Source organism: Hylaeus anthracinus, unplaced genomic scaffold, assembly GCF_026225885.1.
Source record: "Hylaeus anthracinus isolate JK02 unplaced genomic scaffold, UHH_iyHylAnth1.0_haploid 11994, whole genome shotgun sequence".
NCBI classification, from domain to species: Eukaryota; Metazoa; Arthropoda; class Insecta; order Hymenoptera; family Colletidae; genus Hylaeus; species Hylaeus anthracinus.
In genome coordinates this window covers 6,015,646-6,028,158 of record NW_026534341.1, presented here as the reverse complement: position 1 = coordinate 6,028,158, position 12,513 = coordinate 6,015,646, and the positions used below count along the sequence as shown (strand labels likewise).

At 45.5% G+C, this 12,513-nt stretch overlaps 1 protein-coding gene across 2 annotated transcripts in view; it reads left to right on the top strand.

The window, feature by feature from the left end:
* The window catches only part of LOC128888330 (uncharacterized), a 260,580-nt gene extending 248,323 nt beyond the window's left edge, over positions 1 to 12,257 (top strand). For both annotated transcript variants that reach the window (XM_054145069.1, XM_054145068.1), the window contains exons 10-12: positions 6,415 to 7,272; positions 8,949 to 9,194; positions 12,023 to 12,257. In XM_054145069.1, coding sequence (XP_054001044.1) covers positions 6,415 to 7,272; positions 8,949 to 9,194; positions 12,023 to 12,114 — 1,196 coding nt within the window. In that variant the 3' untranslated portion in view covers positions 12,115 to 12,257. The remainder of the gene's footprint in view (positions 1 to 6,414; positions 7,273 to 8,948; positions 9,195 to 12,022) is intronic.
* The last annotated feature ends 256 nt before the right edge of the window (positions 12,258 to 12,513 follow it).

The window sequence follows — 12,513 nt, the reverse complement described above, 5'->3', positions numbered from 1 at the left end:
TGTATTGGGGGTAGTGATGTGAACTCGGTCCTCCCTCCCCAGCCGCCTCTCGAGCAATTTGGTCGTACAAAGGTTGGAATCGCGGTGAACGTTACTTCGACTCTCGTGGTCCTTTGGAAACCTTGCAAGACTCGCTAGTTAATTATACGGCCACGGTTAAATTCGTTTCCGAAGAACTGATTACCTATTTCCCGCGCGATCTTGTTCCTCGCGGTAACTGAAAATGCCTCTTGTATATCCATGCGAGATGGACCGAAACAACTACAACAGAATCGTACCCTCGAACGAAAATTTTTATGAACTCACCGTGGTCTAGTTACCGACGTCCTCCGTTGCGCTTATTCGAAACAAGCCATTGCACGAATCGACGATGGAGCTCAAAGAATGTCGCTAATAATTTCGAATGATTTCTTTTAATTTTCGACCGCTAATTAAATTTTACGCTTTCCGCCCACCGAGCTGTGAGTTCGACAAATTATTCAGAGCGTGACAAAACGGCGCCCCTTTCCCTTTGCGCCGATAACATTCATTATTGCTGGAAAATTCATTCGAAAGTTGGAGAGCCAACGGAATCCAACGGATGCGCGTGAAAATTCGGAGGGAACGTGTATTGGTCGAGCGAAGCCGACGATTGGCCCGATGAATTTTCGCGGCGTCGCTGGGCGCATCGGTCATTACACCTAATGGTTTAATATTCGCGATACAAAATTACGCGGCCGGCTATATTTGACAGAATCGGGTCGAAATGTTAGCCGGCCAATAATAATCAAGCCATTCAAGCTCGATGTCGTTTAGTTGCACTCAGCTTTAATTACATCGCTTGTCATGCGTGTTTACCGCCGGAGATACGTGTATTTCAACCTCTACAATGGATCCACCGGATCGAGCTGAGCAGAAAATTGCCAGACTGTGCGTGTCTTTGATTTACGAAGCGCGCGATTGTTTCCACGATTCCATCCAGCGAAACGCAAATTTCGAGCGGCGCTGCTCGCCTTTTCGTCGATGTCTGCACTGTTGACGCGGTTTGTGTGGCTTTTCGGGAGCATTTCTAGGAATGTTATTTCCAAAGCTGATCTAACCTAGCCCTGTCTGAAGTAGCGTTTGACCCCATTAGCTTTCATAGAATAGAATCGTCGATTGAAATTCTCGCTTGACGAACGTTTGTTAAATTACAATATTAAAGGGATTCGCCCCGCAGCGAGATATTCTCTCATTATCGTGTCGCACAACAGTCCATTAACTCGGAAAATAAGAGCGGATGACAAAGCTCTTCTTTTATCGGAGAGAGGAATTACCGGGCGTTCCCATCGTCTTCGTCGCGGTTGCTCGAAGAAAAATAAGAGAAAAGATGGTGGATGAGAAAGGAAAGGGAGGAAGGAAAAGAAAAATGAAAGTGAAGGGAAACATTGGAGGGGATGGTGAGAATAAAGAAGTTCCATGTCGAAGGTGGCCGCGGCTGAGCGAAAATATTGGTCGCACTCGTTTGAGCGAAATCAAAGAGGAGAAAATCAATCCTGGAGTCCTCGGTGGGACGTTAATGCGAATTAAAATCCAATTCCGTCGACGGGGAGAACCTATTTCCAAACGTTGCGTCTTCGTGGCTGGGGAAAACAGGATGTTCGCAGGGACGGGAACCAACGGGCGAAGAGCGAATTTACGCGGTGCAAAGGAAAACGTTCTGCGTGACGGGCATAAATATTTAATAAACGCGCGCGCATTCGCCGGCCATCAAATATTTTCGTCCGTGTCCCATAAATATTTTTACACGCCTTTATCCCGGGCAAGAGTGTTCCCCGAACTCGCCCGAATAGGTTCTCGCTTCGTTGCTCGTATTCCTGGAAGCTGCTTGGCGAATCGAAATATTTTAACGTCGCTGTTCCTTGACGTATTGTTCAGCGGTGTTCTTGGGTTACAAACTGTGCGATTCCAGGTCTCTTTGACCTCCTATAAATTTCATTGTAGAAATTTTACGCTTCTCAAAGTGCTGCCTATGACTCTGCATAATTTTTATATTTGGCTAGGGTTACTTTGAATACTCTAAGCACAACCACGCGCGTAGTACCTTCACTATCATCGCGATAGAAAATTATTTTGAGCAAATCGAGGAGGTTACCCTTTCCCTGAAACAATCAGGACTCGACTGGGGATAGGAGGGAAAATATCTTTCGTAGGCCGTTCTTGTTTCCCCTTCCAGGAGAGAATAGAGAGTCGTCCCTATTTCGTGGAGGGCAGTCCACGCCCCCTTTCACTGCCAAAAGTTATTTCCGCTGGAAATTTATCGCTCTGCCGAGAATCGAGGCGTCATTTCCGGACGAACGAAACAAAGAAAGCGTCGACCCCGACTCGCGCGAAAGATAATTGGCGTGCCATTCTATCGTGTCCTTTTTCGCTGCAGCTCCCCCATGCCCCGTTCCCCTCCTCGCCCCGGGGAAACCACCCCCGCAGTGATTTCTTTCCGGAAGAACTGAACGGAGCGCAAGCTGACGATTGTTAAATGTACCTACGCCTGGACTGATTTATTCCCTCGGGCTTTCGAAGGAGAGGAACCTGGATATTTATCGTCCCTTTCCGCTGGCGCGGTAAATAATGTGTTTGCTCTTTAACGCGATTTATTTGGGGCTCCGTAAAAGTGTTCTATAACGTATTGTGGTTTTCTGCAACGTCACGTTTCCATGGAATCACCGGGAAACCCCGTTGCAAGATATTCGCAAATGTTCCGACTTTTCCTGGGTGCGTCTTCATTTTTATCCGATTCGTTCCCTCGTTACGCTGTTTGAATTACGGTTCGTACATTTTTCCCCTATCAATGAACGACCGAGTCCGCCGTTTCGATCACCGATCGTCGATACATTCAAAGAATTTGGCAGAATATATTCGGCGGGCGCAACATTTTCCAGCTTTTTTTTTGTATCTGTTTCCATTTGCAAATACGTTCCACCTAGCGCGCGATACGATTACAAAGTTAACGTAGATCGCATCGACGTGGTAGCCTTGATCTAACGCACGGAATACACGGTTATATACGAAAAAAAAAAAAAAAAAAAATATCTCCGCTGAGATAGGTCTTTTCGGTTCTGCCAGAGGGACGTAAATTGCGGCGAGATTCTGATAGAAAAACAAAATTTAATTCCCGTTTTTCAATAGGCTGTCCATCGTCGCGATCGGGACCCGATATCGCGTAATTAAATTTCACGACTGCTCGAAGGGAAAGGAACAAACGCGATCGCGTCGCGTATACAACGAAAAGTGGGAAATTTTCGCGATCGATTAGACCCGCGGCCGGCCATTTCGTTCCCCTGCAACAAAGAAGTCGTTCGACCAGGTGAATAAGAGGGGGAAGAAGGGTGGCGATTGATTAATTAAAAAGTTCCAAGTGCCGTGTCGAGGAGCCGTGCTTGATCCGCTAGATAGCGGATAGCGTGCCTCTTTCTGTTTCCTTTTACTCCTTCAAAATGGCATCGACACGCGATTCGCGCCAAGCGACCGTCGATTTGATTTAATTGTCCCGCCAACTTTCCATTCGCCGAACACTCGCCGAATCCTTTCTCGAGTTCTTGAACACGAACCTGTAATTCGAACGTAGCGAGGGCCTTGATGGATGTTTGCCCCGGATTTCAATCCGTACGTTTATTCGCACGCCAGGTGGCGCGAAATTGGAAGCCTCGGATTACGATTAGAAATTGAACCGTCCACTCTGATAATTTCAGCTCGAAACAGAAGCGGATTGATGTAAATTGTGAATATTATCCGGCGATACTAGCTTTGAATCGCTTATCCCGCGGGGGATAAAACTATAATATAGATATTTCGAAATAATATCCGCGTAATATTTAACCAATTCATGGAATCGATGGGAACCATGAAATATTCTGGCGCGACAGATAAATTTCGATTACGTTTAAATATAATGTTTTAGGACACGAGCATTCACGGCGAATTTGAACGAGAAGTGTAAGTTTAGGGGACCGCTGGTGGAACTCCGCTACTTTGCCATTGAAATTTGCAGATTGGGGGCGATTCCGCAATACATTGTCAAAAGTTTCGTCCGACGAACGTAATTAACGATCGTCGAAGTTCACGATTTGTTCTCTTGATCGAAACACAGAGAGAGAGGGAGAGAGAGGGAGAGAGAGAGGGGCGAACGTCCCCTTCTCTTCTCCGAAGGGTGGACTCTGGGATCTCGCCCTTAGCCCGCCGTCCCTTTGGCCAGGACGTTCGTATCGGGAATCGCCTAACGAGTCGGAAAAATCGAGTCTGCTTTGCCGTAGTCGCCTTTGGTCCGACGCAATACATGTCTAATTAACCATAAAAATAACGAGATTTTTCTGGTCAGCCCTTTCGAAATCAATTTTTCCATCGTTCGACGGACAAAGACCTTACGACGACGAAGGACAATGATCGGAGTTACGCGATTCTCTTTTTCCCCTGATTTTAGGTCAGTTTACGCGTGCCCAATCGTAAACCTAGTTCGTATAAACAAATACAGTAAATTCTATAAATATTCGTACCATTTGTGTCTATTAAAGAAGTTTGAGTAAATTGAATAATAGTTTTGATATTTCCAAATGAATTTTTCATTATAAATATGTACATGAACTTATACATGAAGGAGGGTTATGTTGCGATCGCCGAACACATCGATCGAGTGGTCGATGTGTTCGACGTTTTACGGGCGCCTTCGCGAGGTATCGGGACGCGATTTTCTTTTGTCGAGGCAAACAGCGCGCGCGAGTCTGTGATTTTTTTTAATTGAGTCGTGGGTTAAAACAGGCGTACGTATGGTGCGCGTCGTCAACCTTCTTTTATACTTTTTTCCAATTTCATATTTCTAATTATATTATATTAACCAATTTCTCGTGTGTCTAATGTCTAATTCATTCGCCACCCTCGATCATCCCAAATCCTACATACATATATGCATCAACATATTTATACAAACATACACATGGAAACATCAAACCTACCATTTGATTTAAACAAATTTTTTCAATAGACGAGTACGAATATTTATGGGACTGGCTGTATAACTCGTACGAGCCATTCCTCGATTGCCTGTTACTTTGTTTCTACCTCTTGCCATTAAGCGTGCATTACCTCTAATCTCGCTACGTACCTCTAACATCGTAAGTTCTCCCATGTAGTTTTCAGACCACTCGGCACAGAGATGTACAACCCGGACGCGTTAATGTCACGGATGCTAATCCCACCGGAACTAGCAGTAACGCCACGGTGGCAAGGGGGGCCGCGGTAAACATCCCATAAGGAAAATCCTGAAAATCTGCAAATAGAGGCGCAGAGCTGAGACTTCCGTCGAAAGGGGTGAAATTCGAAGGGTGGAAAATCGATGAGGCTCCTCGCCGAGCACGACCTGCACGCCGGGCGAAAGTTTAGCGAGTATTCTGTCACGTCCGCTCGACGGTGTTTGTTTAACGTCTTGGATTCTTGGATGACTGCAGCCGCCTCATTAAGCTCGAAAATAATACCGTGGCGAGTGGCGGTTCCGAGACGACGAAGAAGGAGGATAGAAAGCTTGGTGGATGTTCCATCGCGGAGCATCGCCAAGATACCTACGGGAGAAGGGGTTGTCGCTAAGCAGAGAGGAAGAGGGACTGACCGGAGGGTGCGACGTCAGATTTGTCTCGTTAGAGTTTGCATTGTGCCTGCCTATGGTCGATTTACGTTCTCTCGTTATAGTAGTTCGTCATCCTTCTTCGTTCTTCGATAAACCCTTGGTCCCCTCTTCTTTCTCCTTCCCGGTATCTAACGAGCTTTCATTAAAGCAAAAGCGCCGCATCCCTCGCGATTGACGTCTTTGCGTATACAACGGATTCTCGGGGTCGTCATATGTGAAAGATACGAAGAAAAGTGGCGACGATGTCGAATGACTTTTGTGGGATCGTCAGATTTCGCCCTCTAATCAGTGGTGAAACCAGGTATCCCTCGAATTTCCAGGGGTGAAGCCCAAAATTTCCCAAGTGCTCGGTGGATGACCGATCTTCCGCCTAGTGGATCGAAGTCTGGGCAAGAAGCATCGTTAGGGAAGATCGATAGACACCGTCGAAAGTTTCTTGTTGATTCCACTTGGTGTACTTAGAGCGGGTAATTTGTAATTCAGCTGATCTCCGGTCGAGATGTCTCTCGGTAACTTTGCGAGTGTCCCTGTTTAAGGAGTCGCCTAAAGGGGGTTCATATATACATAGATCGTTTATCGAAGCGTTAGCTTCCTGAAATTCGGGAATGGACTTTAACCGGTTCGGAAGGTGCCTCGCATCCGAGAGAAATTATTCCTCCTTCGAAACACGGTTCGTCGATCGTAGAAATTCGCTAATGTTCGGGACTTTAAATGGATGATTATGTTTTGAAAATATAAATAAATATTTGAAATCTCATTGAGCACTTTCTTTGGAATTTCAGCCAGTTCTCCAGAGCTACGCACGTGCCCGTACTTGGGAAAATTTACCGTAACGGGGGTGAACCGGAACCAGCGGAACATCCGCGATAGCCGGAGGAACCAGCACCAGGAGGCCGTCAGACGGGACCGTGAAAAGGTTCGACACGCTCAGGAACGAACGCAGGAGGATCGCCGTGGCCGGAAGCTCGACTTTGAAGCGGAGAAACGTCGGGCGAACAACGAGTACCTCGTCCACGAGCGAATGGGTCGACGTGCCAGATCGAGCCGCAACAACAGAGGCCACAGGGATCACAGCCTGGAGGAAGCGTCCTCGAAGAGATCCCTGGACATCGAAGACATCCTTCGAGACCGCTCGTGGTCCAAGGTCAGAAGGCCGGAGGAAACACGGTCCAACGAAGGTTCATCGAGGTCGAACGTCAGAAGAACCCACGACCTCGAGAAACGGTCGACGACCGTCGAGCAGAGAGACAGGTCGAGAAGAATGCCGAAAATGGAGGACTTCCGGGTGGACGCTGACGATTTCGCGCGGATCAGACAATTCTGGACGCCCGACTTCGACGACTCCGACGGCTCGAGCATCCTCGAGGTCCAGGAGGACTATTTCGGCGACTATCCGGACAGCTCGGACCTGCCAAAGAAGAGGTCGGGCAGGAACTATCGGAGAATGATGTACAACGACCTGTCGAGGACGAGGAGGGACGTCGAGGAGCTCGACTCCGGGGACGACTCTTCCGAAAGAAGAGAAAAGAGGGAGGAGGATATTTCTAGATGCAGCTCGGAGGTCACGACCATCACCATCGGCTGCTCCAACTTGGAAAAAATGGAGTTTCAGACGGACTGCGTCGACGACAGCGCGATCGGTGAGTTACCGCTTGTTTATCGATCGCAAATTTTATTTTAGGGTTCATGGGATCTTGTAAATACCATGTGATTTTGTTTATATAGAGCGATTAAATTAGGGCTTGGCGAACCCCATGCAGTCGTCTAGGGGTTAAGTATCGCTAAACCCTCTATCGATGCCGTTAACGCGTTGATTGTCTCACAGACGCCGATATCTTCCCTAGTACTTGTAAACTCCTGAACAACATTAATCTCATAATCCCGCTAAATACAGACCACCTTAATATCTTCGCCACCAAGACAGGGCATTTACGGGGAAACCAGTTACGGGTAGTTTCCACGTTAAAATTAGGAGAGATTGCAGTTTTAGGATATTTTTGACGTTGAATTCGATGGCGATATTTCAAGAGAAAGAATGATATTTCAATTTTAATTTCTTTCTATTATTTAAAATAGCATAAATGGTGGAAATTGTTCATAATGGAAACCCAGTGTATCGTAACATGTGAGATTTTACGAGTTTCACTAATTGCCGAACACGACACGTGACTTATGCATGACGATGCAACGCTACATTTGTACCGAATTATTAAAGAGTTTATGAATGAACAATTTTCTAACAGATCCGCCAGATTTCAAACCGCTGAATTTTTATTTTTGAGGTCGCTTCGAAGCATTTGTTTATTCAAAACATCGGTTTGCCAGGATGCAAATAGTTCGACAACGTATGACCTGATGGCTGGTAACGAATTTCAGATACATATATGGAATATATGGAAAATTGAGAAAGTTTTTTGGCAAAACATTTGCAGAGTTGCATTCATTCTGAAGATAAATCGCAACACGATACAGAGGTATTGAAGTGATTATACTTTTCTCGACTTTATTAAAACGTTTCATGTTGGATGAACATGACTAGAACAGACGAGTGCAAATAGGGCACGTGTTTATGCGAACCTTGTCCTATGTGTGATTCCAATCCGGCGCTGAATTGCTCTCACATGTTACGATACGACCTGTGTTTGAACAAAACACTTCGACGAAACACTCCACAGTCTGTGGTCTAAACTAGGGATCGATAAACTACAGCCGAACGCCTGATAGAATCACGAAATTGCTGTTTCGATATCACGGAGTATTATTAATGTGACGCGTCCATTAGTGGTTTGCTTATTATCGTAGATGAATTTCAATATATTACAGTACCCATTCGCGTGAGGAGGCATTGAACAATGAGAACCAATGGTCCAGTTTTCACGGAAAAAATTATGTACATTTGTGGGCTTTCTCAGAATCGGTACACCGACTCCTGCACTAGATAACGTAGACACGATCTCGCTAGAGATGGAACCCGCTGAAAAATTGAATCCCGGTCGCAAACGTTGGAACGGCGCGGTCCGTCGCGTTCGAATTATCAACTGGATAGAGACTGGCGAGAATCGTCGATAATTAAAATCGCATTAACGATAGAGTAATGGTATAGATCCGGTTCGTCGTTAGTTGAAGGGCTTTTATTTCGTTGGCATTCAAGTCCACCCCCCCCCCTCCCCTTCAGCCCCGGAAGGTTGTCAAAGTTTATTTAGAGGATAATGGCACTCGAGGGGTAACGACCGGCTCGAGATATACCTCCCACCATTATCCAGCAAGTTCGTTCCCTTCGGAGACGATAAGGGCTCGGTGCCTTTCTCTTTCGCAGCTTACTCCTGCCACGGTAGATGGTTCGACGCCGAGGGCACCCAATTCGTGATCGCCACCCAACTGGCGCCCGGGACAACGTGGACCGGCGAAAGCAACAGACCCCAGCCCTACAGGAACAGCCGAAGATTGTGCTTCATGTACAAAGAGAGCGGCGGAGTTGTCAGTTTAACTGCCAGCGAGGTGGCTTGCCAAAGAGGAATACCCCCGCCCCCGCCTATGTTGGCCTTCAATGCTACCAGTACCGGTGAGTACCAACCCCCCTATACCCCATCATCCTTCGGACCACTTCGTTCGAGAGTATCCTTAAGATCTTGACTGCCGTGCCGAGGACGCGTCTCCGCTGCGAGAACCTAACGGTTTTGTCCCGCAACTGCTGCGAATGTTCCGTCGTTCGAGCACTTTGTCTCGAGATTTTGGCCTCCTGCCCCCTTCCCCACCCGTCTCCATTCCTAACGGAGCCCATTGTCGAAGGAATTAGACAGCTTTCACGACACTCGCCTCTTCCCCTCGATCCTTCTGTTTTTTTTTCTCCTCCGATCTCGTCCATTAGGACTCGACTTGGGATACTTTTTTTTTTTTCAATTACGCTCGGTTATTTTAGGGACGCTTGGTTCGCCCTCACCTTCGGAATCGTGGGCGATTTCTGGCGACCATACGTGAAGAAAGTTCCCTAGTTCTCTCTTTCCCATTGATATCAGAAGAATACCAAGGGAACCACAAACACTTCGTTATATTATCCGCGAGAATCGATGGAATTTATTTCGCAACACGACTGATCGAGACTCGAGTCTGAAAGTATGCAAACTTCGTCCCTAATAACTTTCGTTCAACGCGATTATTTGCAATTTTGTCGTCGGAAAAATACGCTCGACTCGAGCCCCTCGATTCGTTTGATGTTATCAAACTATATTGTACTTTTCTCGGTGCTTCAATCTGAAGCGTCCTCGGAACCTTAACTGTTATCTTGTCACTCCAGTGAAGATCCTTCAGTTTTGTTTCCCCGTCGCTACTCCAACCGTTCGTTTGCCGCTGTGTTTCGCTGCAGATTTCGCGTCCCTCGCCGAAGGAGCCGCTGGATTCGCGTGATTAAACTCCAAACTCGGTGTATTATTCGCGCATCTGCGTGTCATTCGTCGGTGGGTTCTTTTTGTTAAACACAATTTCGAATTCTATGCGCTGTAACGTGTATTACGTATCGATACGGACACGGCGAAATGCTCTTTGTATCGCAGTTACTCGCCTTTCGACAAAAAAAATTGTGCTCTCTCGTTTTTGCTATACAGGTTGTCAATATTTGGCTATTTTTTTAGATTCTTTCCAATGTTTTTCACTTTTGCCGTGTTCCAATTACATCGAGGACCGATATTGCCGGGCGTTTTTGAGCTTTACTCGACCAGGAAGCCCTTTTACCAACGAAAATTGTACATCCCCGGCTTTTAGTCGCGGAGGAGCGTTGCCATCCGTCAAAATTTACCACCTTGGTTTTTTTCGCGTATCTCGACGTTTCGAGGTGCTCTGTATCCACATATACAAAATAAAAACTGGTCGCAAACATTCCATACGTATGGTCGTGTGTACGTTTGTATGTATCTTTATCAAGAAAACATGAAATTTGGTATGTTATCACTGTATGGGTTCCACGTATGGAGTATCGATACTAAGTTCTTTGAAAAATAGTGAAAATCCTGTATGTATTGGCGTGTGTATGTTCGCATGTCGTCCATTTTTCTAGTGTCAGAGTTGTTTGTTAGAAGTTTCGACTATTAAAAGCGAGGATATTTTTCGCAAAAGTTTTACTCGAACGGTCCTCGTCTAGGAAAGAAACATATTAGATCTGTCGAAAAGCGAAGAGGGACACCCGATTTCCAGTTGCTTTCGCGCCAGGAGACGTTCAATGCAGTTTGACAGAACGACAGACTGCAGCGTCCAATCAAAAGCGTAGCGTCAGCAATTGTCATCCGACGCGTCGGTTGAATTCGCGTCGCAAGCGGTGCGCGACAGCTATGCATAATCTACTGCGACGTATAGGCGACTTCTCTTGACAAATGTACCGTGACAATTCGTTGATAAACGTCGAATTAAATGTTGCTGCTATCAAGCACCATGGACCAATCGACGGTCATCTACTTCGACGAAACTTTGTGCGTAGATGGAGCATCAAAAAGTGTTTGTTATGTTTATTTTAACTCGATACTTACTCTAAATATTGCAGATAATGTAATAGAAAAAATTGGAAATGTTTTTGCAAATTTGGCACCAATATCAACCGTTAAAGAATATTTCACATAAAATCAGAGAAAACCAATTGATGGTCCCCGTAAGTAGAATTCGCCCGCATGATCAGACGCGAGCAATCAACACCAGTCGCCGTCTCGGGACGCCTCGCTTTGATGTGGACTTAACGGACGACTTTCGACTTAACCATCAAATCACCTTGCAGCTTTGTTTGCCCGAAAGTTCGAACGGACTCGTGATGCGTACTCTCAATTACCGAATGAAAGTGTAGGACGGGGGAATTGTAAGTAATTAACACGTTGATCGCCACGTTACCCACATGTGGGTGACAGTGCTTTCCACTGAAGAACTAACGAAATTAATTCCGAATGTCAAGCATCAAAGGAAATGAATTTATACCAAATTCATGAATTTTGATGGAATTACAAGAGTAAATGCGACGACAAATGTTTGATTATGCAGTCTCCAATAGTTTAAATAATATTTCATTTTAGTAGAAACTTTAAAGAATATTTGTTTGGCAGTCAACGTGTTAAAAGAATAGCGTTGTTTTCGGACCTGTCGCGGAACAACAGTAATTTCTTTCTTCCGATGCTTTGAACGCCAAATATTAGCTTTACGATCAGCGAGGGGGGAAAAAACGTTGACCGTTGAATAAATTAATTGATCAGAGTAATTACCAGATGAGCTTTCCCTTTCGCGATAAATCTTGATCCCACTGATTTTAGATTATATTATTTTTAATTTTCGAATGTCTTGTACCGTTAAAAACCAACCCTTAACCTTTGAAGTATGATACCTTTCTCTATCTAACGCGAGATAACATTTCTGTTTCAGGTCAATGCATGGAGGAGAACGGTGGCATCGTCGCACGGTCGACGTACCTGATGATCGTCACCCTGACGGCGATCGTCGCGATATACAGGTGATTTTAATCGAACGGACGACGATCTCGCGACCGTTAAATCGACGTTTGGTAATCTACGTTATCGGACACACCGTGTGAGTGACGAAGACCCGAATGGTGGTACATGTGTATAAAAAAATATATAAATATATAAATATATATATATATATATATATACATATATATACATATATATATATATATATATATATATATATATATATATAAATTATATATATATTATACGTACTCGCCTTCGTCGCGAAATCACCAGAAGAAGATCGGTCGAGCGTCCGGGGCGAACGACAGGAAGCGAAAACAGGAAGAGGAAGAAAAAAGAAAGGAACAATCGATTCTCTGGCTTGGAACGCTCGCGTCCGTGGCTCCTGTTAGCCTCTCTGATATGTCGGGAGAGATTCGT